A 25,227-nucleotide genomic window follows, 5' to 3' on the forward strand; every position below is an offset into this window, starting at 1 on the left:
TCGAACGCCTATCGATAAAGGCGGCGATGACGAGTGGGGAACCTCCAAGTCACAGGTGACCTGAGTGACTCGATACAAGGTCGCTTGAGCCTCACTTCCTCAACTCCGTTTCACCTTTAATTCTCTTTCACCTTTCACCTTTCACCTTCGAATGTAGAATCGTATTTCCTGGACTGGCGTTCACTGCGGTAACTTTGCAATTCCTCCCACCTCACCGTCATGTCCTCCCACGAGCCCGGTAGCCGTGCTATCACCATTCCTCTCCATTCCAACAACCTCAAAGCTGCCGCCTCCCGCCGTATCCGGAGCAAGCTCCATGATCGTACGGATAGCTCCGAGGCCGGCCCATCCTCATACAGCTCTCGAGAGTCGTCGTGGTCATCGCCCAACGGCTCCGCACATGGCCTGCGGCACAAGCCCTTGCGGAAGGCACCCTACCAACCATCCCCTTCAGACACCTCGGTGGAGATGAATCGTAACGGAAAGAGAAGTGCAATGGAGTGGAGTGATAAGCAGCCGCAGCATCGCCCTCAGACACCATCCTCGTCTCCGCCCTCGCACATGCCTGCCCATGTGCACAACTCCCCGCTGGGGCCCTCGATGATGGCCTCGTCTTCTTACAAGTCAATCAACCTCTCAAGTCACAACGACCCCGATGAGCCTCCTCGATTGATCTGCTACACCAAGCACAGCCAGGGCTTCACATGGAACGACGAGCTTTTCCTACCCGGCTATCTTCTGGGCAGGTACGGTGGAGGTCGGAGGAGACGGCATCGCTGGGACAACGACGATGACGATGGCGACGAAGACATGGACGATGTCATGGACAGCAATGACCCCGAACGCTGCCCGGTCACCGAGATCTTCGTCACGGACGAGGAGGCTGCAGCGATGATGCCATGAGATATTTCGGGATGGACTGGTTTGTTACGCTGCGGCTCTGGGATACAGGGGATATAGGATACACGGACCTGGTTAGGGCGTGCAGCCATGAAACTGACATGGAGAATTTGAAACAGGAAATCTGGAATGTACCTGCGTACTGGGGGTTTGGGAACACAGCGCCCGCTCACCTGGGCGGCGCCGCGTTGGATGGAGTATGCACAAACGTATTCACTAATATATACGTACCTGACGTATCTACATGAGACTCTCTCTCGGCTCTCCGTTGCCTGCCTGCAGTAACTGACTATCTTTCTTCACCTTGCTACGTTCGTGCCCCGCCCGCTTCTAACATGGCTTCCTCCCCGAACCTGGAAGTCAGCAATTCGCGAGGTCCATACGTTCAGAATTGCTTTCGTAGATCTGCTTCAGCCAAGCCATCTACGACATCATTAAATACTGTAGAGACTCATCTAGCCGGCGGACGTGCTCCAGTTGAAAACCATGACTTTTGGACAGGCACACCACTCTGGAAATTGAAACATAGCATCGTATTCATCATTTATTCCGTCCACCACAGAACTGTAAAAGCCCTCATCCCCACCGGTCTCGTGCCTCACGCCTCGTGCCTCCCATCTCCATCCACCATTATTACCATCAACTGCTTCCCCGAGGCCTGGCCAATGACCAGGTCCTCAATATCCCATTGCCAGTCGCACTCCCGCTTCGAAGCCAGCAAAGCACAACCCCCTCCGCCAACAAAAGCTACCCGCCCTTCCACCAACTCAACTCTTCATCAATCCGTCAACAACTCAGCCGTCGCCCCCACCCTATCCCTATCCCGCTCCCGATCCCCATTCCCGTCGTGTCCAGCCCCATCCCCGACCCCTCCCTCTCTCCCATCCGATTGCGAAGGGCAACTCCCAAGCCCCAACCGCTCACAGCGTCGCCACTGCTGCTGCAGCGCGAACTGCGAGCGCCACGCCATCCAGTCCGCCTCGGTATCTTGTTCGAGAAGCTTCTTCTCGTCTCCCCCCCTTCTTCCTCTTCCTCCTTCTCCATTATAGATAACACCGTTCGCCAACAACCTGCGCTTCTTGCCCTTATTGCGCAGTTTTCGCGCCTGACCGGTCCAAAACGACACACCAGGCCTGTAGTGGCTACCGCGTGGGTGGCCGGGCGACGGAACCATGGCTTGTCCGTCGCTTGGTGGGGCGTCGTTGCTGTGATCGTCCTCGTCGTCGTCCGCCTCCTCGGCTTCGGTGGCGGGGCTGTAGTCCGCCCAGTGGCCTAGCCCGCTAGCGTTCGGGTCTCGCCTGGCAGGCAAGATGATGCCGGGTGCCGCCGGGGGGTGGATGGAGGCGAGGGGTGGGGCGAGCGTGATGAGTTGGGGCTGGGGCGCAAAGGTGGGCGATGGCGGGGCCGGAGCGGTGGTTCGGGTCATGGGAGGATCATCTTGGAAATCATCGGCACTGGTGTCGGAGGGAGGAGAAGATACCGCATCATCGCTGTGATGTGCTAGGAGGCGTGGGAAGTGTAGGTTCGGTAAGTGGGCGGGCGAGCGTCGATGGGGCTGTGCGGAGGCTCGCGGGGAGGTGAAGAGGATTGCAAGGACGGTGATGAGGACGGCAAGCCTCGGTGATGACCTCATGTCGCCTGGCTCATCTGTGTATGTGTAAAAGCGTGTGGGGTGACGGTGGTCGTAGCCCGTGCCTGTGTCGAGATCGGCGGCTTATGCGTAGGTTTGGAGCAGGACAATAGCCAGCATTGGTATGGCTACATGCATAAGACAGCGTTTGAACACGAGACGAAGTCGTAGTGAAGACATGGTATGAGGGAGTTGACTGGCTCTTGTGCTGTTTTGTAGTTATGGTAACGAGGAGGCCGTGCGGTATCAAGGATTGAAATGATGCACAGCGCAGGGAGAAGCGTGTTGGTACAATCTCGCGGATGGCACCATTTGGTATATCACTTACCGATCTGTGATCTGGATCGATGAAGTCCGTGCGAGGGGGTCTCTCAGCCAAGGAGCAAGGGGTTCGCAGCCTCGTCGCCTTATGCAGGGAGAACCTCACTACTACTTTGACGCACGGCAATGTCTTATTGCTTTGGGTATGACATTATTCGGATTGTCTGATCGAGACCTATGGACAGTCAAAGAGTGGACCGCATTCCAAAGTGCACCGATCCTGCTCGCTTGCACGCCTTGCTCCCTTGCGTATCAAAATCTAGCCTGCTGAACAGAGAAGTGAATCGCTGTCGCTTTCGTTTGCACAAGACTTGCTTGGACATCATTGCACGATGCCTTCAAGTATCGAAGATACTTTGTTAGAAGACATCGTCTTCCAGACGGGAGCAGATTACTCCTCCAGAGGCTCGTCGCCTTCGAGACCCTCATCGTAACCCTCCTCAGCATCCGAAACCGAGGCGTCTTGGTCTACCGAATGTTAGTGATGTACGAAGATTCGTGGATGGTATGCTTACATTGCTGGTACTCGGACACCAGGTCGTTCATGTTGGACTCGGCCTCGGTGAACTCCATCTCGTCCATCTATTCAGGTTAGTTTCGATCCAGAGCAAAACGGAGGGATTACTCACGCCTTCACCAGTGTACCAATGCAAGACTGCGTATTGTTAGCTTCGAGGTTGGACCAGCTAGAAAAGCGGACTTACAAGCCTTGCGCCTAAACATGGCGCTGAACTGATCGCCGATACGCTTGAACAGCTCCTGAATGGAGGTCGAGTTGCCCACAAAGGTGGATGACATCTTAAGGCCGCGCGGCGGGATGGAGCAAAGAGCAGTCTGGACATTGTTGGGGATCCACTCAACGAAGTAGCTGGTGTTCTTGTTCTGGACGTTGCGCATCTGGTCCTCAACTTCCTTCATGGAAACCTTGCCACGGAAAATGGCAGAGCAGGTGAGGTAACGACCATTGCGGAAGTCGGTCGCAGCCATCATGTTCTTGGGGTCGAAGATCTGCTGAGTGAGCTCCGGCACGGTAACGGCACGGAAGGAGTGGGCGCCACGGCTGGTGAGAGGAGCGAAGCCGACCATGAAGAAATGCAGACGAGGGAATGGCACCATGTTGACAGCCAACTTGCGCAGGTCGGAGTTGAGCTGGCCAGGGAAGCGCAGCGAAGTGGAGACACCCGACATAACAGCCGAGACAAGGTGGTTCAGATCACCGTATGAGGGGTTGGTAAGCTTGAGAGTGCGCATGCAGATATCGTAGAGGGCCTGAGTTATTAGTCGCGCCCATACACTGCTTTGAACTACTCACTTGGTTGTCAATGCAGAAGGTCTCATCAGAGTTCTCGACCAACTGGTGAACGGACAAGGTGGCATTGTACGGCTCGACGACAGTGTCGGACACCTTTGGCGAGGGCACGACCGAGAATGTAGCCATCATGCGGTCGGGAAACTCCTCACGGATCTTGGAGATGAGCAATGTACCCATGCCGGCACCGGTACCACCACCCAGGGAGTGGGTGATTTGGAAGCCTTGAAGGCAGTCACAGCCCTCAGCCTCGCGACGAACAACATCGAGAACTTGGTCGACAAGCTCAGCACCCTCAGTGTAGTGACCCTTGGCCCAGTTGTTGCCTGATTTGTGTTATTGACGACCTTAAGTGGAGACAGTCATAGCTTACCAGCACCGCTCTGGCCGAAAACGAAGTTGTCGGGACGGAAGAGCTGGCCGAAAGGACCCGCACGGACAGCGTCCATGGTACCGGGCTCAAGATCGACAAGAACGGCACGCGGGACATACTTGTTGCCAGTAGCCTGATGAATATCTTAGTGTGGGATCCTGGTTACAGCATCGGCTGCTGCCTACCTCGTTGAAGTACACGTTCATACGCTCGAGTTGGAGATCGGAGGTGCCATTGTAGCTGTCATAGTTAGTGTGTGCGCCTTGACTTGAGTATGATGGTCAACTTACTTGCCAGCGCCGTCAAGGCCGTGCTCGCCGGAGATGATCTGCCTGCGAAAGGATTAGGCGGTGAAGAGGCCATTTGTTGGCAACGAGCTTACCAGAAGGCAGCACCAATCTGGTTGCCACACTGGCCGGTCTGAAGGTGAACCTGTATAGGGGGATACCGTCAGTATGGTCGATGGTCGAAGTGGTGATCATTGTGGAGGGTGGGGCAGGGGTCAGGGAGGTGCGCTAGACGCGTCTTTTCCAGGGAGCTCGACTTACGATTTCACGCATATTGGCTAGGAATCGGGCGATATGGTAGAGGAGCGACGATAAGGGTAACGCAACTGTGGCTTGACAGCTGCTCGAGTCGAGGGAATGTTGCTGGAGAAGGTTGTGATGGAAAGGTGCGAGGTAGCAAGGACTCAAGTCAAGGATGCGGCAGATTGTGGGCGGGCGCAAGCGCAGATTTGGGAGTTCAACAACAAACCGGACCTTCCCGCATTGGGCCAATCAAATGGCGGTGAAGCTGCCAAGACTGGATCATCTGTTTATCCGCAACTCCCTACGGCTGACACGCGACGCGCGCCTGAGGCAACAATACGAAGTGTATGAACTGGACTTCACTCTCAATCTTGGTGTCTAAACGAGTATTTGTTCGTTATCATAGAATAAGACCACGCTTTTCTACGCCTATCGCCGTGACTCCAAGCCCCTGTACATACTCCCTCTACTTACACCGCATTAGAGGGATACTCGACCGCCGTTGCAGGCAGGAAGTCTTCCTTGATAGCGCGAGGCGTCACAAAGCGTTGGAGCAAGAGCATGCTACCGGCTTTATCGTCGGTACCAGACGCGCGTGCGCCGCCAAATGGCTGCTGACCGACGACAGCACCCGTGCACTTGCCGTTGACATAGAAATTGCCGGCGGCGTTCCGCAGAGCTTCCTCGGCATATCGCAGCACAGCTCTGTCTTTAGCAAATACTGCTCCGGTGAGACCATACTCGGATGTGCCGTCGATGGTTTTGCAAATCTTTTCGAAAGCATCAGGGGTTGTATCGTCGTAGACGTGAGCTGTCAAGACAGGGCCGAAGAACTCGGTGTGCAGGTTCTTGTGGGATGGGTTCTTGGTTTCGTAGACTGTCGGGTGAATGAAGTAGCCCTTTGAGTCATCATATTTGCCGCCGGCAACGAGCTCGAGCTCCTTGTCATCCTTCGCAGCATCGATAACGCCCTTTAGCTTCTTGAAGCTGTTCTCGTGAATGACCGGACCAATGAAGTTGCCGAAATCCTCCGGTGAGCCCACCTTCAACTTCTCGACTTCCGCCTGCAGCTGCTTCTTGAATTCAGGCCATAGCGACGAAGGGACATATAGCCTCGAGCAAGCTGAGCACTTTTGTCCCTGAAATTCGAAGGCACCACGGACAGTCTGCACCACCGCGTTCGAGACGTCTGCCGACCTGTGAACAAGATGGAAATTCTTGCCACCTGTCTCACCCACGATCCTTGGGTAGCCTCTGTACTTGCCTTCTGCAACGCCCTGCGCGATCTGCCCGTACAGCTTCCTGAACACCGCCGTCGACCCAGTGTAGTGCAACGACGCAAACTCTTTGTGACCTAGCACAGCCTTCGTGACCTCCTCCGCATTGCCTGGAACAAATTGAATGACACCGGCAGGCAAGCCCGCCTCAAGCAGGATCTGGTACACCAAATAGTTACTCGCCACCGCATAGTCGCTCGGCTTCCACACGACCACATTCCCCATCAAAGCTGGTGCCGCAGGCAGATTGCCACCAATGGCTGTGAAATTGAAAGGGCTGACCGCATAAACAAAACCCTCCAATGGTCTGAACTCCAATCGATTCCATACGCCGCTTGAGTTGTATGGCGGCTGCACGCTGTACAGCTCTTCGGCATATCTGACATTGAACCTCAGGAAGTCGCATAGCTCTGCTGCGGCGTCGATCTCGGCCTGCCACGCATTCTTGCCCTGGCCCAGCATCGTCGCGGCCATTACCTCATAACGGTACTTGCCAGCAATGAGATCGGCCGCTTTGAGGAACACGGCTGCTCGATCCGCGAAGGGAAGTGACTCCCATGCGGGCTTCGCCGCAAGGGCTGCCTCAATTGCGTCCCCCACCTCCGCTGCCGAAGCACTTGAGTAGTTCGCAACGGTGGTGGCGTGGGAGGAGGGATTCTTCTGACTGAGGATCGAGGAAGTCTTGATCTCTTTGCCCGAGATCACAACGGGAACTTCGAGGGGTCCCCTCTTCCCAAATGCTTCCAGGGCAGCAGTAAGGCCTTCTCTTGATGTAGAGCCCTTTTCATAGTGGTGATTCGGCTCGTTTTTGATGTCAGGAATCTTGAAGGACGCGAGCGTCGACATGATGGGTTTGAAGGTAGAGAAGCTCCGTAAGGACACCGACTGAGCAATGGTCGATGAGGAAGTCAATGAGGGTGATAAAGCAGTGCGAGAGCTGCTCCTAACTGTGGCGCCGAACATGACTCTTGAAGGACGTGAGAGCAACGCAGGGAAAAACACGAACTCGTGACCTAACGGCTTGCTTCTTGCTTACCTTTGGAGGAAGCTGGGTAGCTCCTTTCCTTTTCTAACTCAGATGCAAGCATGCGCATGCTGCACGCCCACTGGCATTGCAGCGAATGCAGTGACGAGCGGCCAGGCTAGCTACGGTTGGCCGCGGAGAGCGGGGTTCGTGAGTGGATAAAGAGTGGCGGGCATCTGCGCTGTGCCGCCGCGGCGAGGCCAGTAGTCGCCAGGAATGGAGCACTCATCCGGTGTATCTAGGATCTGATATCTTTTGGAAGAATTTTTTCAGGCGGCCAGCAGCGGAGCGGAACGTATGAAAACTTCAGTCAAGGCGGAAGAAGATAATGCTATCTAGGTGAGAGCCGTCCTCCCGAGTCCGATGTCGCAACCACAATCTCAGGCAGTGAATATTTGGCGCCGAGATATGCGAGCTTCCTCGTCAAGCCAGATGCCCGCTCTTGTCAGACCCGCCTTGTAACCTGCGCACTCACGCCGTGAGATCCTTCACCCAGTGATACAGAGCTCCTTCCATCGCCGTCTCCTTCCCGGGCACTTGGGCATTGAGCTTCTCCGCCCCTATCGGGGTCAGCGGCTCATCGTGACTCTCGCCAGCACCCACCACCAATCTGACCTTTCCATTCGGCCATCCTTCCTGTACCTTCTTCGACCAGCTCTCAATTGGTTCCAGAATGGCCTCATCCCCGCCAGCCAGAATCAAAAGATCATCAACAGACTCGCCGAGACCCGCCCACCACTCCGTTGGCGCCGCCTCAGGCACAATATAGTGATCAGCACTCTTCCCAGCCCGGTAGATGTCATCCCAATAAGTTGCACAGTTGGGCCCAATCATGTCTGTCTTGCTCAGTTCATGAATACTCGGGAACTTCTTTGTATCGCTGCTCACCCACGGTGACAGTGCCGCGGCGCCCTTGAATCGTCTTCCCTGCAGCTCCAATGGCTTCACAACCTGGCCCTGAGGATGCTGGTGACCAGAAACGTGGCTGAGCAGCGCAATGACCAGCTGCCCGCCGGCACTGTCACCCGCAAGGAGAATGCCCTTGCTCTTTCCCACGCCTTCCAAGATGAATCTCGTCGCCTCGACACACTCACCCAGCGCCTGCGGATACACTGCGTATGGCGTCAGGGTATAAGCCGGCGCAAAGATAGCAAGGTTTCCCTTTCCCCAGTCCGCCATGCGAGCAAGAAGCTGTGCGTGCATATCCATGCCCGGCATAGCAAATCCTCCACCGTGGAAAAATATCATGATAGTCGTGGCTGCGTTCTTGTCGCCAAACCAGACGCCTTCGATGTTCGTGTCAGGGATCTTCTCGATGTCGATCGGCTTTTTGTCCTTCTTCTGCTGGGCTTTGTAGTTATCGAGCCAGGGAGGCATAATGACCCTGAACCAGAGGTTAGTCCATGTGACAGCAGGTTCGAGCGACGATTGAGATCTACATACTGCAGCTGCCTCGCTGTGAGAGTGGAAAACATGCTGTAGAAGATGCGTTGTAGGACGAACACGCTATAGGGCTTCTTCCGCGAGCGACCCTGGCGCAAAGGCCCGAGGACCGCCGCAAGCACGCCCCGTCCAAGTACCCAGCTCAATGCTGGCAGCAGCGTGATCGCTTCCCATAGAGTAACGCCCATGGTAGACAACGGGGGACTCAGTGGCTATAACGTCTCTACTTTGAGGAAGCAAGAAATGGCATGTGCGACAGGTAGCTGAGGGGCTCGAACAAAGCATATACCTTCACGAGTCAATCCCACACATGTCAAGAACCACTATTACAAAGCGCACTCGAACCTCAGGGTTAGTGCATACTCTCAGAGCGGAGAACCCGAGGCCAACAAAGCACCATCAAGTTCGGCCTCGGCCCCAAGCGTCGGTCGGCCACAGGGTCAGCATGCACCACGTCCGGTGAAACCACATGCGACTATTGTATGGTTCCGGTAAAGCCGCCACCCCGGTCATTACTGTCTGCCTGGAGCGCGAGGTGTCGCCAGGAACGAGCACGCACCAGCAGTTGGTTCTCCAGCGTCAGATCCGCACAGCTGCCGTAAACCTTCTTTGCCTCGGGACCCCAGGGGGCGCGGGGCGCATAACCTTGTGGGGTCGATGCTGCCCCAGTCTGAGAGCTCCGTGGGAATTACAGTACTCCGTAGGCTTTGGGGGAAACGTTCCTCCAGATTGATAAGCGAGGCCAGGGGGAAATGCTACTGTAAGACTCCATCGCTAGAGTAGAACGTCGGTGACGAGCATTCTTACATGCATGCAGAAGTTGTGCTAAAGATACCTATGGTGAAGTTATCGAAACATGTTATTAGGACGAGGACGCAGTATGGACAGAGGCCACGCTCGAGAGGATTCATTCCCAGGGTATCTTGTAGTGTTCATTTTACATGGATATATATACCGTGTCTCCGGACGTCTTACGACGCAGCTGCATACTCCTCGTTCCTCCCCCCTCTGACCATACTGTCAGAACGAATGTATACTCATAGTGACGTGCAGTCGTAAGTCGTGCGTATTTACAACGGTGCTTCATAGGAGTGAACCATCCTCCTTCCACCTCAACCCGTATTGCCAAACATCAACACCAGCTCTGCAATGCCTACGACGGTTATGACCGTCGCGTTCACCGCCATCAGACCCCAGTGCACAGGTCCAAGCTTCTGCCTTCGCATGGAGATCAGCACGATGCTGACGCCCACGCATGCCTCAGCCGCAACCACACCAGTCACCACGCCGGCATCCACCTCGAGCCTCCTTTTCTTCTTGCCGGTGCCCAACAATATACTTGCCATGACTAGTAAGAGGTACGCTAAAACGATCAGACCTGTATAGAACTGGAACAGCGTTCGTTCCAAAGCCCTTTGCCGCTTTGACAACGGTCTGTCACCACCCCTGCGTGATCGAAACGTGTCTCCCCTTCTCTGTCGCCTTGATTTCGATCTCATATAGTCTTCGGTTTCGGATCCGGACGATTCCATAGCTGCATCGTTGCTGCCCTGTCTGCTGGCGCCAAACAGCAACGGAGAACGTTCGCTGATCTCGCTTCTATCGGCCGAAGCCATGGGCCACCAGGACACAACGCGGTCCTTTCCTTTCCTCAAACTGTCGTACATGCTTCCAAATGCCTTGGAGAAGGTTTCGGCTCCCGGGAATGATTCTTCGTTGGGGTCGACGTAGATTGCGTACCTTTCTTCAACGTTAACGTCAGAATCACCGTCGTCAAACTCGTTCCAGTATCGATCGGGAGCAGTTTCAGTGGCAGGCGGGGGGAGTACCGAGGCCCGCTGCTTTCTTGAACTCTTCAGCTTGAGCTTCTCTGGCAGTTCGGAATTCAACTTTCGCCCTACCACCGGAACCTCGAACCCCGTGCTTGTCTCCTCGCCAATATCCAACTCGGTAGCGGACGACTGGCCTTGTGTGGCAGAGAAGACGCTATCCCCACCGGCCGATGAAGGGCCAGACGAATTTACCACAACGACAGGCTTGGTCTCTTTTCCTTTCGGCCTGAGTGAGCCCTTTCTGGCTACAAGCGCAGGGACTTTGCGTATATCGCTTGCAAGGAGTCCTCGCCAAGCAGGCTGCTGGAGTTCCTTGTTGATGGTAAAAATTGTCGCGCGCTCTAGCGAAAAGTCGTGGACACGCTCTGCCAGGTGGGACGTCTCCAGGAGGCGAACGATCTCTGGCAGCCTAGTAAACTCCCACCTGACGTGCAGAACCGCGTGAGGAAATGCCTCAGTGGCCTCCAGCTGGGTGTTTGAAGCACCTAATTGCGTCTCAAGGACTGGTGCGAATCGAATCGCATTGTCCAGGGTGGCCCAAGTGCCGACATCTTTGGTATTGTTCAGTCCCAGAAATCGAGAACGACCTGAGTGGATCGCAGCCAACGGTTTCACATCTCGATGCTCCAGTAGATAATCTTTGATTTTTTGTGCTTCGTCCCTACGAATTGAGGAGATACCGTCCGTGGTTGAGGAGCGATCTAGAACGCTCTGCATATGCTTTCGTTTCAAAGCCAGCGTTAGACTTGCATCGGACTTGCAAGCCAGATTGGACAGAGTTACGACTGCATCGGAGTCACCATTCCAGCGAGCGATTACTGCGGCGCGCGAAGGCCTGGCTACACTCTCATCAAGTAGAAATCGCTGAAGATTGTCGAATACGACTTGATGAGTTTCGTCGGCGACCGAAGAGAGCCCCCCAGCGAGGTCATCGGTGCTTGAACTGGGTGAAGCCCTAGACGATGGACGTTGATCTTGCTGCCGCATGTGCCTCAATAAGAGTGCTTCAACCTGCTCTAGATATTCGGGATGGATCCAGAAGTGAGCGCTGCCCCCACTGGCACCGTAAAGAACCTCGTCCAAAGCAGCATCGAAGTGCAGGGCTCCTTTGGCACATAGCTCGTTCAAGACTTGAGCGTTCGATTGGCTCAGATTCCGCTCATTGTTTTTTCTCCGGTAAGGAGACTCGTTGCCGGTGAGCATGGGTACCTGCAACTGTGACGAAATGGCGTTTGTCAATTTGGAGAGAGATTGCAGGTACACAGCATAATCGACCTGAAGCGCGCCAGAAGAGAAGACATCCCTCTCGAGGCGCTCCTGCAGAGCGGTCGAGCCGGTCCATTTGCGGTATTTTTTGAGAATCTTGCGAAATGCCGTCTTCTGCACCGCAGCAAAGCGCGAGAGAGATTCAATTTCATCGCCTATGGCCTCAGCATCTTTGACTAGCTTCTGGTATTTGCGGGCTTGGGTAACGGGGCGAGCTGCGGCGGCGGTGCCAACCGCCTTCAATGATGAGCTGACTTGCTTGTCCAGATAGGCCAATCTCCTGTCGACCTCACCCTGCTTAGTGCGCAGAAAGAGTGCGACATCTTGGTATTCTTTGTTGAGGATAGAATGTAGCTCGTTCTCGAGATCTTGCCATCTACTGGTGCCCGCCGTAGGAATTGATATGGGTGCAGAGGAGCCAGCCGAGGTGCGCTGCTTGATAAGGTGCTTCAGCTCGTTGTATTTGACATTGTAGGTTGCCCACTTTGGCACGGACCTCTGGTAGAGGGTTTCTCCAAACTTCATGAGGGAAGCTCAGAGCGCGCCGGGCAGACGCTGGCGCTGTTGACGACAGCAAAGGCAAGCATCAACAGTGGACGGGTGTGTAGGGTAGGAGAATAAGAGTTGAGGGGTCTGGGACGCTAAATGATGCCACTTGCAATGCTCAGCTGCAGTGTCACCAAGAACGTGTTATAAGTTGAGGTCGATCACTGCAGCCAACAATTGGCAGGAACAGGGAATGCAGGATCCCACCCGAGCTTCAAGACGACTGACAGAGACTTGTAATGTCGGCTCCGCTGACCACCTGCTCGTGCTCGTTGACTGAGATTGCAGAGAATTCCAGAACCTGAGGGCCAAGGACTCGATTATCTGAATAAATGTGTATGCTCGGTAGTGGCTGTGACATTATCTTTTGGTTATCTTTGATTCTTTGCATTCATGGCGCTCCGCCCGCCGCGAAAAGGTTGTTGACCAACTGCAGGTATAGCCTGGCGGGGCCTCGGACAAGGGCCTGAACAGGGGAATTTTTCTCCACGCCGGCCAGTCTGCTGTCCAGTACGAAGTACACACCTCCCGGTGGTTCGGTGGTGGCTTTTTTTCTCGACACCTTTCAAGCACGCTGCTTGCGGCCATCACTTTTTCGTCTCTCCGGACAAGTGCCGAGAACCTTCGTTGACGGTTGTTAGTCCAGCTGCATCAGCACTGGACCCAGAGGTCAGCCACTAGCTAGATTGATGCATGACGAGGATGAGCTTCTTGTAACCGTGCCCATCAGGTAACCGCAAATTGTGGGTAACAGTGTCCAGTTGTGTTCAAGAGGACGCTAGAAATTCTAGGTGGTAGATGCTCGAAGTCCCCAGCACATGTGACACTACTACCTGCCAGACATCGACTCGATCGACTCAATTGTGGTGATGGTTCGTATCAGGCTATTGGATCGTTGATCTACGTCCATCAGACCCTACACACACGAACGACATGGTCTCGACTGGCGGCAAAATGAGCTGCCAGAGAAGCGGGGTCTCCCGCCGTTCGCACATCCCGAGTCGCGAACGTCCTACAGAAGAGAGGGGAATATCCAACTACCAGCTCGTGGGGTCTCCCGAAGCGCATTGTGTAGCTGCCGGATGAGAGACTCTTCTCTGTTAGGTCTGTCTGAGCTATGAGCATGTCTTTGCAGCCAGCCAAGTGAAGAGCCTCAATTTTCAAGGTCAACAATGCCAGGCACGCGACACATTCCCTGTAGCAGGGGGATCAGTTATGGGGGTCAGAATCAAATTGACGTGGGAGGAATGGCTGCATTGGATATGGGGCATGTGTCAATGGTTGTGGCTGCACCCTGCAGGGCTCGTCTTGCCCCGTTTTTCGTGCACAAAGGCCGTGACTCTTAGGTTGTATGATTGGCTCTGGGCAGCGCTCCGCAGCCCCCCTCCAAAACTCCAACGGATTTTTTTTTTCATGTGCTCGGATTCGCAGTCTACCTCGTACAAATGCTTTCGAGTAACTATCACTCGGCAAACGGAAACATTTTCGATGATGGCTGCAGTGAGCCTCATCCAGACCCTGGAACAGGCGCCACATGCGCTTTTACAACCCTCACCTGATGTAGCTCTGAGCGCGATCTCACTTGCCAAAGAACTACTTGACCCACTCGCCCAAGACATCGCTCGATTGCAGTCCACACGGCGAGATGAGAACCGCAGAAAGAGGAAGAGAGGTGAGGATGGACCGCAAGAAAACGTCCTCCAGTTGCGGACAGTCTATACCCAAGGTCTGGCTGTGAAACAAATTTGGGAACAGACAAGACGAGTACTCGATGCAGCATGCGCTGAGGTGGAGCGAGTGATCCCTCAGCAGTCTCCAGAAGACCTAGACTCAGTCGACAATGACCAGACAAACGACGAACACGACGGCACTGACGACCCAGAAGTTGATGGCTTTGGCGACGAAGACGTCGAGGTTTCGGATGACGATGCGGACAGCCTTGAGAGCGAAGAGGAAGACGACGAGGACAACGATATGCTGGCTGAAGACGACATGGACTATGATCAACCTAGCGAAGAAGATCTTGCAGCTGCCGATCATGTCGAACTCGAGGATGACATGTCTGACGTTGACCACGGTCGCGACGAAACTTGGAAGCAGGACCCGAACGGCCTCAACGATGGCTTTTTTTCAATAGATGATTTCAATCGCCAGTCACAATTCCTTGAGCAGATTGACACCCGTGGCGATGACGATAATCCCTCTGATGAGGACGATGTTGACTGGGACGCTGATCCGTTGGCGCAATCTTTCTCCAAGCTCAAACGGTCTGACCAAGAGGAAGGCCAAGAATCTGACGATCCAGGCGAGGAAGAGGACGACGGGCCGACCTTTGGAGACGCCGACCTGAATGCCCCAGACACGGATGACGACGAGGATGGTGAACAAGAGGGATATCTTGAGGATGGCATGCCGTCTCTGAACAATACAAACGACATTCGTTATGCAGACTTCTTCGAACCTCCACCAAAAAAGCTCTCAAAAACCAAGCGCATGCGAGCATTGCCGAAGACACAGCCACCCAAAGCAGGTACATCACAGAACGCCGACCTGGACCTAGACCAAGACGTTCAACGCGCCATGAATGATGTCAATCGCGACATCTTCGCCAGCGAGTCCGAAGGGGAAGCTTCTGATTCAGACGCATCTGGACCACAATCTCGCAATTTATCTACACACGAGAAGCAACGGGCTAAGATAGCTGCGGAGATCCGTCGTCTTGAAGCTGTGAGCGTTGCCAAGCGTGATTGGACGCTCTCCGGCGAAGCCAGAGCAGCTGATCGACCACTGAACTCTTTGATCGAAGAAGATCTCGATTTCGAGCGCGCTGGGAAGCCTGTCCCGGTAGTCACCGCAGAAACGTCGGAAGAAATCGAGCAATTGATCAAGCGACGTATTATTGCCCGCGAGTTCGACGAAGTGGTCCGCCGCCACCCCGACTCTATCGGATCCGCAGCCGATCAGCGCCGAGGCCGTGTCGAAGTCGATGACAGCAAGCCGCAGTCTGGCCTCGCAGAAATTTATGAAAACGAACATCTCAAAGCCAATGATCCTAATTACGTTGACCAGCGGTCTAGGGCAACGAAGAAACAACACGCCCAGATCGACACCCTCTGGAAAGAGGTCTCCTACCAACTGGACTTGCTCAGCAACTTGCACTTCAAGCCCAAGCGCGTCGAGGCCGACGTCACAGTGGTGGAGGACAAGCCTCGTATTGCAATGGAGGATGCGCGGCCAGCAGGCGAGGGCGTCGAGGAGCAGAGCATGCTGGCGCCGCAGGAGGTGTATCGGGCTGGTACAACGAAGACCGCGGGCGAGGTCATAAGGAAGAGCGGGGCGGCAGTCAGTAAAGAGGAGATGAGTAGGGAGGAGAAGCGCAGAAAGCGGAATCGCGAAAAGGAGAGGGCGAAGAAGGGCAAGGTGAACCAGGGAGTGGAGACAGTGAAGCCAGGCAAAGATGGTAAAGAGAAGAAGAGCAAGCGCGAGGAGAAGCGGGGGATCCTAGAGGAGCTCAAAAAGGGCGGTGTCAAGGTCGTCGACAAGAAGGGCGAACTGCAGAGTCTCTTTAAAAAGACGCAGGATAGGAGCGCGGCATCGAGCTCGGCACTCAAGTTGTAGAATCTGCCCGGATGGGCCACAACCTCGCTGTGGCACTTGTGGCACACTGGTGGTCTGGTCGGCTGCAAGGCCCAAATGAGAAATGCCCGATTCTGACCTGTTTTCCAGGCAACACAGTGAGGCAAGTAGATAGACGTGTGGAGACAAGGCGTCTGCCAAGCCCAAAGTTAAGGCAACTTTCTCAGTAACTCTGCGCGCTCCCAACTCCCTACGACCCGTTAGCGGCACGTCCCACACATCTCGCTTTCCTCATCCTCACCATAGTCTATCCACCACGACCACACAATGCCAACCCACTTCGCCTTCTCCAATACCCCACCCTCCTCGCACCCAACCCCCAAACTTCACCTCACAAACGGCACCCTCCCGCCCTACATCTCCGCCAACCACCCGCCGACCCAAAAACCCCCGTTCCGCCAAGTCCACGACTCCCCCTTCGTCGCCACCACCACCCTCCTACTGCCCGACGACCTCTACGCCTCCCTCATCTTCTCCCCCAAGTTCCCACCAGCGCTGCTGCGACCCCGCCACGCAAAACTGCACCTCTCACTCCTCGACATCCTCTCGGAACCTGTACTCACACACATCCAGACACCGGGAACGCATCTCCTGCTCTTGTCTGAGGGTACGCCTGGCGTAGACGACATGTACTCGCTGCGCGACGGCGTCTTGCGGCTGGATTTAGGGAGGGAGCGGTATGAGCGTGTGGGATTGCAGGGGAGGGCGGTGGCGGGTGGGGGCAGGAAGCATGTGAAGGAGAGGTATGTGGTTGAGGCGGATCTGAGGGGTTTGGGGATGAGGGCGGGGAAGAAGGGGTTTGAGAGGTGGAGGTGGGCGGCGAGGGAGATTTTGACGGAGAGGAGGACGTGGTTGGGCTTGGTGGGCATGGGGGGAGAGGAGGGGGAAGGGGTGCTGGAGGGGTTGGGGGCGGAGTGGAGGGAGGGGGAGGGGGAGGGGAGGGTCGAGAGGGACGTGAGGGTGCCGGTGGGATTGCTCACGGGGAAACGCAGTCTTGGGAATTTGGAGGTTGATGAGGAGGATGTATGGGGTTTGGTCGAGTGGGCGGATCTGGTGGCTTTGGGTAGTCCGAGGGTGAAAGATTCGGACCGAGTGGATGAGTTTGTGAGTCGGTACGAGTTGCCGGAGAAGGAGTCGAGCGACACCGTGGTGGGCAAGGTGAGGATCTTGCGGTGGACGGGGCTACTGTCCAGTCAGTGGGTGCTGAGTCTGTTGATGGAGCTTGTCAGGGCTTCGCGGGTGCAGAAGACTCGGGGTCCGCACTGGATGGCATTGAGTGTTGCAGGACATCAACTCGAGGCAGTGGGCAATCTCGACGGCTACACGATCTTCCTGCAGCCAGATGAGTCTCTTGTCGATACTAGTCCAGAGCAGAAGGACAACCAGGGAAAGGAACGAGACACGGCGATGGGTGGCACCACGAATGGACAAGAGAAGCCAGAGACCGAGAGGGATGGAGGTGCCATGGAGATCGATAGCTCTGCAACTACAAAGGAGCGGACGGGCTTCCAGCGCTTTGTGAGTATGCAATTAGTCGATAGCATGGCAGTAGCGAGGTTGGCTACTGGCTTGCAGCCAATCTAGCTCATCAGTGTAGAACAAACGACGTGTCTTCTTATCAGGAAATTCCACAGAAATTGTCTAATGATATCCACAACTTCCTTCAACGTGGACGACAGTCTCATTATCTGCGGGGAAACCAGTTTGAGCATCTGCAAAATCAAGCCAAGAGCTTCATCAGTTCTGTAACACTTCCCTGTCCCTTCGAAATCCCATCAACCATCTTCAGCACCTCTTGACTTGTTTTAGGGCCGTAGACGGGCTCCATGCACCCTTTGAACTTCAGCTCGACGGCAGACCTTTCGAATGGATGCGACGGTTCACCCAGCGGTTCCGTGATGGTTGTGTCTTCTCTGGATCCATCCTCGTAATCAACGATGATTCTTGATCCCATGCCCAACAACCCTGGATCCTCATCATCCACCACACACTTGATCTTGTCACACAAGGCCGACACATCCTGATCGCCCAGTCGCCCATATGCCTTGACGCCTTGCTGACTTCCCCACAGATAAGCATGCGCGACCTGAAAGTACGCACTGAACTGAGCATCCACCTCCGCCTTCGGGTGAACCTTGTTCTCCGTCCGATCTCCAACGAGACTCATATTGGCAGTCCTCAACCTGACCTCAATGCTTTTTACGTCCTTGACGAGGTCCGCATTGCTCGTGATCCCCTTTTGGCGCCGCTTGTTAGCCAGCTTGTCCGCCATTTCGATTCCTCCGTGCGTCATGCGGCAGGCAGGGAAAGGTTTGAGACTTGTTTCCACAAACACCCATTCCTCACCCAGGTCCTTGATAATGCGACTCAAATCCTTCTCTTGGTTCGGACTGTATGCATTCAGGAACCCCATCTTCCCTTCAAAGATTCGCGTCGCGCCCACAACGCCCTGCTCCGCCAGCGCAACACAGACGAACGCGTCGTGGCATGCGAATCCAGGATGCAAACGCTTGTTGTGACTCCCATTGTCGAGGTATTGCATGCTGCCTGCCGCACGCGAGCCCGCAAGTCCAAATGCCATCTCGATTGTCGGCGCGGGCAACCCTTTGAGCACCGCGATGGCAGCTACAGCTCCGAAGACGCCGGCAGTCGAGGTATTGTGGAAGCCGCGCGAGTACGCGCTGTAGCCAAGCTCGGTCCCCAGGCGGCAGGTAATTTCATAGCCAACGCTGACAGCGAGAAGGAAGCGGTCGACGTCCGTATTGGAAGAGAGCTCCGCTTGCGCAACTGCTGCCCAGATGGCGCAGACTCCGGGATGCAGAGTGCTGGCGGCGTGAGTGTCGTCAAAGTCCAATGAATGTCCAAATGTCGCGTTGAGCAGTGCAGCAATGTGTGCTGGATACGTGGACCCTTTGGTCAACACTGTGCAGCTTCCAGATCCCGGTGGTGAGAGGGAGGTGATTGCAGCAACAATTGCTGGGGTGGAAGCGGAAGATTGCGCTGCCGCCGCGCTGATGCCGACCATATCGAGGAGGAGGTCGGAGAGCTTGTTGCGCATGCTAGAATTCAGTGAGGCGGTGGTAGTTGTGGAGACCCATTGCGCGATGATGGAGGTGATGGGAAGAGAGTTGGCCAGACCTGGTTTGAGAGAGTACTCCGTGCCATTCGTGGCATGGCCATTGGTTGCATGCGTGCCGTTGGTAGACATGTTGAGGTTTGTCATGGCGCGCCGAGCGGGAGAAGCTTTTCAGCGAATATGTTGTATGTTATCGACTATCAGAAGGTTGAGAGATACAGTATATCATTCACCGAAAATCCCTCGACACGACAGGAGGAGAACTGTATGACCGATGTCGGAAATGTTGCGCAACCTATTCGGAATACAACGCTCCGATCCTGCAGAATAGAGGTCAGAGATGTTGACTTGCGGATGTGGGAAATGAAAGACTGTAGACCCGGCCACAGAAGGATGCGGGGTGTCGGGATGCGGGGAGACTCGCTGCCTCGGCTGATTGCCTGACGAGGCAACCTCCGAGTTGCACTCATCCTCTCAAACACTTCAAGGCCAGGTGGTCGCAATTTGGCTTCAGGTTCCCTGCAGCATAGTTTCGATCAGTATTAACCGGTCTGCCACATCTTCTGACTCCCACCTCCAAAAGCGAAGCATATCAACGATTTTGCTCACGGCGTGACGCCAGCTTGTCGGCAGTAAATGCCTTACAGTTGAAGACCTGCTGGCAGCCAGAAGGACGAGGCCACTCCGCGTACACGACCGTAGCATCGCCCATGTGCCGTGATGCCGATAGTAGAAGCCAGGCTCATTCTTTTCGATCCTTTGCACAGCCACATCGAGTGCTTTACGCGTGAACTCTTTGTTTATCGCATGATTTGCTTCCGGACTGGCATTGATAGCGCTGGCAATGAAAGGCCAATACATCATTTCGTAACAGTCCAAAAGTTCACCCTCGAGGATGAATCTGAGAGTCTGATGCAGATCTGACTCGCCAGGTGAGCGTTGTCCAACTTTGTCTAGTGACAACGAGGGTGGCAGCGAGCGTACCCAATCAGCAGCTTGCTGCTCAAAAGCTGGAATTTGCTCCGCCATGTCGATTGCACGAGCCGAGCCAGACTCGAATGGCTTGGTGGAGTAGATGTAGTTGAGAATGCGATTTGCAAGACGACGCAGGGCGATTTCGGCCAAGAAGTAGTACCAGACGATTTCTGTCTGCGATCTAGACCTCAATTCGTTTGGTGGCGAGGGAAAGAACGCTGGGTATCGCAAATCCCAGACTGAGGCATCCGTGACGTTGAGTTCGAGACGAGCCTCCAGTTCGGACTTGAAGCAGGTCCAGTAAATCGACTCCCGCAGTCGCTTGTCACGATCATTATCTCTGCTAGTCATCTCGATGCCGCCGTAGAATGCTTGACAGGAGGCGAGGGCTTGCACAAACATTTTCCAGCCCTCCAGTGGTCTGATGGTGGACATGAGATAGACGCCAGCGTAGAAGAAGCACTGCGCCTCCACGATACCGGACTGGCTAAGCAGCATGCCCATGCGCTGCTGCGCAGCAGCGTAGTAAGATTCCGCACGCTTGAAGTAAGGCTGCTGACGGCTTTCTGAAGCATCTGCTGGCGGGCGAGGCGGGGAGGATCCAGATAAGGCACCAAGCGCGAGTATCAGAAGCTTATCTTGTCAGGCAATAGACCTTGAAACACACAGCGATTGAACTTACTAGCAGACAAGCAGGGCCATCGTTGCCGATGCCATTGAAACGAGCATCCCTGACATACTTTTGGATCTTGGCTTCCTCGACTATTGGATTAAAGATGTAAACTTGATCCATGAAATTCTTGACCAGCTCATCGTCCCAATTTGGATCAAACTTGGTCGCTGCCATGGTCGCTGCCAAAGTCGCTTGGGACTGGCTGTCGTTGCTGGCATTAAGCAGACATCTCAGATCCAGACACGGGTCCAGGTCTTGGAATACTGGCCAGGCAAGCATTCGTTCTATACTCATGTGATAAGGAGCTGCTTCCTTGGTGCGTTCCAGGCTAGGTGAGCTGAGTGACTTGACGTGGGAGACAGGAGACTCGGCGAGGTCACTTGAACGAGTGGACGCTGCCCGCGGTGGAGGCGCAGGAGGGCGGTCGTCAGGCTTCAGCAGCTGCTCAATGGTGCTCAGTTTCTCCAGGATGGCAAGACTGGCTGCATCGTAGCTAGATGGATCTCCCTCGGAATAGTTACATTCGACCCCGAGATCGAGACATGATGAGCAGGTGGGCCGAAGATTGTCGCATTTCGTCCTTCTCACCCTACATTTCTGACAGGCTTGAATTGCTCGTTTTCTTGGATAAGATGACTTGATCCGAGATGCAGGTCTCTTGCGTGACGAGTCTGCGTCTGGAGCCTGAGATGAATCTGTAACGGAGAGGTCAATGGGTTGGCGAGCGGCTTCAAGGCTAGCCTTGGGTCCATTTGGGGCAACGCTGCTGGAGGATGGATTGAGTATCTGTGGAAAGGAACGATCCATCTCAAAAGGCATTGGACGTGCATTTAGAGATGGGTTGGCGTGACGTTGACTCAGGGCAAAGAAGCGAGCACGCGGTCAGCGGAAGGCCGGAGGTGACCGTTGACTTCTGAGGGTCCGGTTCAGTAAGGTAGATAGCGAAAATGCGGGGGGGTGGTAATAGCTGCTTCCAACCACGAGGCGAGCGAAAGTGGCTGAGCTAAGGTTCTGGAAACTCGTATTCGACAGTCGGAAGCAGCCATTGTGCAAGTGTCGGATATGTTCATCTTTAGGGGCTGTTGCAGCTATGGAAAACGGTGCCTGGTGTTTGGCATGCAGGATAAAACCAGGTACCTAGCCTAGACGACTTGCGGTAGCTAATCGCTGCACTGTAATTTCTGCCACCAAGACGTGGACATAGGCTTATATCGGGACAAGCATAACACCGCCGTCGGTGTCCCAGCAGCAACTCGCCTTCACATCGTGATACACCAATGGGCTGAGTCAGTTGTCAGCGGCACACTCAGGCTGGTGCATATTGATGAGCATGGAACAGCTCGGATCGTTTCGCCAGCGCATCATCTTGGTCGCATAATTGCCCCCCTAAGAATCCCTAATTTGTAGGTAAGGATCACGCCGAGCCACCACGCAGCCGCTTCCCGATGAAGTTGCGTCACTATCGCCCGCATTCCAGCGTCCCACCGCACTGCGAACCTGCAACTGCACGCGCGGCTGCATCGACCACTGATTCGCTCACACCCAAGCACCGCCATTGTTCAATATCCGTATTCTTGTGCCTCTCATATCATCAAGTTGCTGCTCAGGCGCCTAATCTCTACCACTGCTGCTACCACGAGGGCTCCTTGAGAATCTTGACCCTGCCTTGAGCCCTCCTCAACCTGTGTCGTCCCTCATCTGGGGGCGCGATCATGACAGACACTCCTACATCCACCGTCGTCAACTCGAGAGAGCCCTCCCGTCCGGGCACTCCTACTGCCCTCTCGACACCGCCTGCCACAGTCGCAGTCACCGATAAGCCTCAAGATGACTCGTCGCGACTCAAGCTGTTCCTGGGCTTGCTCCGGAAGTACGTCCCCCAAGAGCAAGATAGGCATCCGTGCCTCTTACCATGATGGTCCCTGCCATTACACACTGGCTGACAACCAGGCTACAGGTTCATCGGTGTACCTGATATGGCCGCTGTGCGCTTTAGTCTACCCGCACAGCTGATCGAGCCAATTCCGAACTTAGGTGGGGTTAACAAGTGGTGATATTGTGGAAAAATAACTGATCCATGATCAGAATACTGGCACTACCTGGACCGGCCCGAGACTTTCATCAGGTATGCCACTGCTAATTTGCCGGTAATTGGACGCTGATGAGGTTCTGCAGCATTGGACAGTCCGACAGTGAGCTCGGGCGCATGCTGGAAGTCCTCCGCTTCTGGTTCACCAAAGACCTGGTTCGCAGGCCGTCGTGCGCGTGTGACTCGGTACTGATCATGAACAGAAATACGTCAAGGGAAAGCCTTGCAAGCCTTACAACTCTGTCTTGGGCGAGTTCTTCCGAGTACGTGCTTGCCATATGGCTGCCTGATGCCATTGCCTGACTGTGCCGCAGTGTAATTGGGAGCTCAATGCCGATGCTGGTGCCTTCACAGATCCAGCCAAAGCGCCTCCCCAAGCGCCCGCAGATCCGCTCGATAAATCCAAGCAGAATCTTGAGCAGCCCGTAACACTATCCTACATGACCGAGCAGACATCACATCATCCCCCAGTCTCTGCCTACTATATGGAATGCCCGGAGCGAGGCATCGTCGGTTACGGCTACGATCAGCTCTCCGCCAAGTTCACCGGCACCGCGGTACGAGTCATCGCCGGCAACTTTAACCAGGGTATCTATATCAAACTCGAGAAAACGGGCGAAGAATACCAGCTTACCCACCCCGCCGCGAATCTCAGCGGGCTTCTGAAGGGCTCGCTGTACATATCAGTTTCAGACACCTGCTACATTACTTGTCCTCAGTCCAAGATCAAAACAATTCTCACCTATGCCGAAGAGGGATGGCTAGGAAGAGCGCAGAACAAGGTCTTTGGCGTCGTCTTCCGCTATGACCCAGAGAACGACAAGTATACACGCATCAAAGACGTTCCCGACAAAGACGTCTTGGCCAAGATTGACGGCTGCTGGCAAGAACAAATTTTCTACTGGCTCGCGGGAGACAAAAAGGCGGAGAAGGATCCCAGTGCCCGCAATCTCCTTATGGATGTGTCACCCCTGATGCCGGTGCCGAAACTCTGCCCTCCTGAGGAAGAGCAACTGGTGAACGAATCTCGGAAATTTTGGAAGGACTTGACCGCCGCCATCCAGGAGAAGCGATTCGCCGACGCCAACCGCATCAAGCAGACGATCGAACAGAATCAGCGCGATAAAGCCGCCGAACGTAAGGCCGCGGGCAAGCCGTGGGCTCCTAGGTTTTTCCAAGAGATAACAGACCCAGAAGGTCGACCGCACTTGAATGAAGAAGGCAAGCAGCTGATGCAGGGCTTGCAATCCAAGGACTTCAAACTTAAAGAACCAGAGGTTACGGCTGCATAATTCATTCGTGTAATCGAATTGCATAAGGACAGGGAAGAGGCGGGCTCCAGGCAAGAGGCACAGAACAGGCGAACGATAGAGGATAGACCTGACATGATTTTACATACATGCTCTTCGGAGATGCTTCTTCAGGTCGCAAATGGTAAGTGGGAGTACATTACTCGAACCTTGACCAGCAGCAGGGATAGCGCCAACACAAACTCGTTTCGCCTTTCCCCCCAAAGCATCAACCATTAGACAGAGGACGACGTATAATGGCTTGGATATGATGGTTCTTGTTTCTAGGACAGTCCGGCTGTCTTAGCGACGCTGGAACCCCTAAGCGCCTATGCTGATTATGCTTCGAAATCGACCAGGTCTTATTCCCCAGCAGCAGCTCGTATGTTGCCGGGTTATGTTTACGTGTGCTCCAGCTTGTCACTTACTTATTGTACCGTCAAACACTCGCAGCACTGGTCTCCGTGAGACAGCTCCTTGACTATTGCAGCACAAGGCCGCGCCCGCTCAACTCTGCTTTTGCAGCTCTGCCATAGCTTGAGTTAGTGCAACGGTGTTGATGTAGATCCTGGCCGTCTTGATCTTGTACGTCCCCTCGCTTTGCTTCAACAGCCGGTAGAAGGTGGCGAAATCCTCTACCATATCCTTGCCGCCCAGAACGGTGTATGTGACGGTACCAGTGAAGACGACGTCTTGGGTTGCGCCATCCGGGTGTCCTGCTTTGGGATACAGTTCTTTGAGAACGTGCGATACATTGGTCAATGGACCGTTGGTTGGGTGAAAAGTGCTGGCACGCGACGCTGCTGCGGCATCTACACCAACTGTATGTATATTGCCGAGCGTGAAGTCGATGTCGGGGTGGCAGACTTCCCGCCAAGACTCGCCCATGGCGTCCCAACCTTCGATCATGGTGCGAATGGTATCAGCAATGCCGGCTGGGGCGGCTGCTGCGTTGGCGAAGGTATAGCGTTCCCCGTCAGCCATGATGTTTGCAGCGAGCAGGGGACTGGTGATGGAACAAGGTAGCAGGGACGCAAG

General features: G+C 54.7%; 11 protein-coding genes across 11 annotated transcripts; 4 read left to right on the forward strand and 7 right to left on the reverse strand.

The window, feature by feature from the left end:
* Positions 1-219: 219 nt before the first annotated feature.
* On the forward strand, positions 220-903 carry HMPREF1541_09216 (uncharacterized protein; the record flags this gene model as incomplete). The annotated part of the gene is made up of 1 exon (XM_008713891.1): positions 220-903. The coding sequence occupies one exon, from the start codon at positions 220-222 to the stop codon at positions 901-903; it is 684 nt and encodes a 227-aa protein (XP_008712113.1).
* Positions 904-3,242: 2,339 nt separating this feature from the next.
* On the reverse strand, positions 3,243-5,093 carry HMPREF1541_09217 (tubulin beta chain; the record flags this gene model as incomplete). Its single annotated transcript, XM_008713892.1, has 10 exons — positions 3,243-3,319; positions 3,367-3,433; positions 3,481-3,506; positions 3,556-4,120; positions 4,164-4,486; positions 4,534-4,666; positions 4,719-4,773; positions 4,824-4,865; positions 4,916-4,965; positions 5,082-5,093. The coding sequence occupies 10 exons, from the start codon at positions 5,091-5,093 to the stop codon at positions 3,243-3,245; spliced, it is 1,350 nt and encodes a 449-aa protein (XP_008712114.1).
* A 440-nt stretch (positions 5,094-5,533) lies between these two features.
* On the reverse strand, positions 5,534-7,186 carry HMPREF1541_09218 (1-pyrroline-5-carboxylate dehydrogenase; the record flags this gene model as incomplete). Its single annotated transcript, XM_008713893.1, has 1 exon — positions 5,534-7,186. The coding sequence occupies one exon, from the start codon at positions 7,184-7,186 to the stop codon at positions 5,534-5,536; it is 1,653 nt and encodes a 550-aa protein (XP_008712115.1).
* Positions 7,187-7,835: 649 nt separating this feature from the next.
* Positions 7,836-8,741, reverse strand: HMPREF1541_09219 (uncharacterized protein; the record flags this gene model as incomplete). The annotated part of the gene is made up of 1 exon (XM_008713894.1): positions 7,836-8,741. The coding sequence occupies one exon, from the start codon at positions 8,739-8,741 to the stop codon at positions 7,836-7,838; it is 906 nt and encodes a 301-aa protein (XP_008712116.1).
* Positions 8,742-9,919: 1,178 nt separating this feature from the next.
* HMPREF1541_09220 (uncharacterized protein) lies at positions 9,920-12,430 on the reverse strand (the record flags this gene model as incomplete). Its single annotated transcript, XM_008713895.1, has 1 exon — positions 9,920-12,430. One exon carries the CDS (start codon positions 12,428-12,430, stop codon positions 9,920-9,922), a length of 2,511 nt encoding a protein of 836 aa, XP_008712117.1.
* A 1,512-nt stretch (positions 12,431-13,942) lies between these two features.
* On the forward strand, positions 13,943-16,069 carry HMPREF1541_09221 (uncharacterized protein; the record flags this gene model as incomplete). Its single annotated transcript, XM_008713896.1, has 1 exon — positions 13,943-16,069. The coding sequence occupies one exon, from the start codon at positions 13,943-13,945 to the stop codon at positions 16,067-16,069; it is 2,127 nt and encodes a 708-aa protein (XP_008712118.1).
* Positions 16,070-16,354: 285 nt separating this feature from the next.
* On the forward strand, positions 16,355-17,671 carry HMPREF1541_09222 (uncharacterized protein; the record flags this gene model as incomplete). The annotated part of the gene is made up of 1 exon (XM_008713897.1): positions 16,355-17,671. The coding sequence occupies one exon, from the start codon at positions 16,355-16,357 to the stop codon at positions 17,669-17,671; it is 1,317 nt and encodes a 438-aa protein (XP_008712119.1).
* Positions 17,672-17,807: 136 nt separating this feature from the next.
* On the reverse strand, positions 17,808-19,295 carry HMPREF1541_09223 (uncharacterized protein; the record flags this gene model as incomplete). The annotated part of the gene is made up of 1 exon (XM_008713898.1): positions 17,808-19,295. The coding sequence occupies one exon, from the start codon at positions 19,293-19,295 to the stop codon at positions 17,808-17,810; it is 1,488 nt and encodes a 495-aa protein (XP_008712120.1).
* Positions 19,296-19,673: 378 nt separating this feature from the next.
* HMPREF1541_09224 (uncharacterized protein) lies at positions 19,674-21,630 on the reverse strand (the record flags this gene model as incomplete). The annotated part of the gene is made up of 2 exons (XM_008713899.1): positions 19,674-20,771; positions 20,821-21,630. The coding sequence occupies 2 exons, from the start codon at positions 21,628-21,630 to the stop codon at positions 19,674-19,676; spliced, it is 1,908 nt and encodes a 635-aa protein (XP_008712121.1).
* An 893-nt stretch (positions 21,631-22,523) lies between these two features.
* HMPREF1541_09225 (uncharacterized protein) lies at positions 22,524-24,192 on the forward strand (the record flags this gene model as incomplete). The annotated part of the gene is made up of 6 exons (XM_008713900.1): positions 22,524-22,681; positions 22,769-22,845; positions 22,897-22,936; positions 22,987-23,056; positions 23,104-23,163; positions 23,215-24,192. 6 exons carry the CDS (start codon positions 22,524-22,526, stop codon positions 24,190-24,192), a joined length of 1,383 nt encoding a protein of 460 aa, XP_008712122.1.
* A 504-nt stretch (positions 24,193-24,696) lies between these two features.
* HMPREF1541_09226 (uncharacterized protein) lies at positions 24,697-25,173 on the reverse strand (the record flags this gene model as incomplete). The annotated part of the gene is made up of 1 exon (XM_008713901.1): positions 24,697-25,173. The coding sequence occupies one exon, from the start codon at positions 25,171-25,173 to the stop codon at positions 24,697-24,699; it is 477 nt and encodes a 158-aa protein (XP_008712123.1).
* Between the last annotated feature and the right edge of the window lie 54 nt (positions 25,174-25,227).

This window comes from Cyphellophora europaea (assembly GCF_000365145.1).
Source record: "Cyphellophora europaea CBS 101466 unplaced genomic scaffold supercont1.10, whole genome shotgun sequence".
NCBI lineage: Eukaryota > Fungi > Ascomycota > Eurotiomycetes > Chaetothyriales > Cyphellophoraceae > Cyphellophora > Cyphellophora europaea.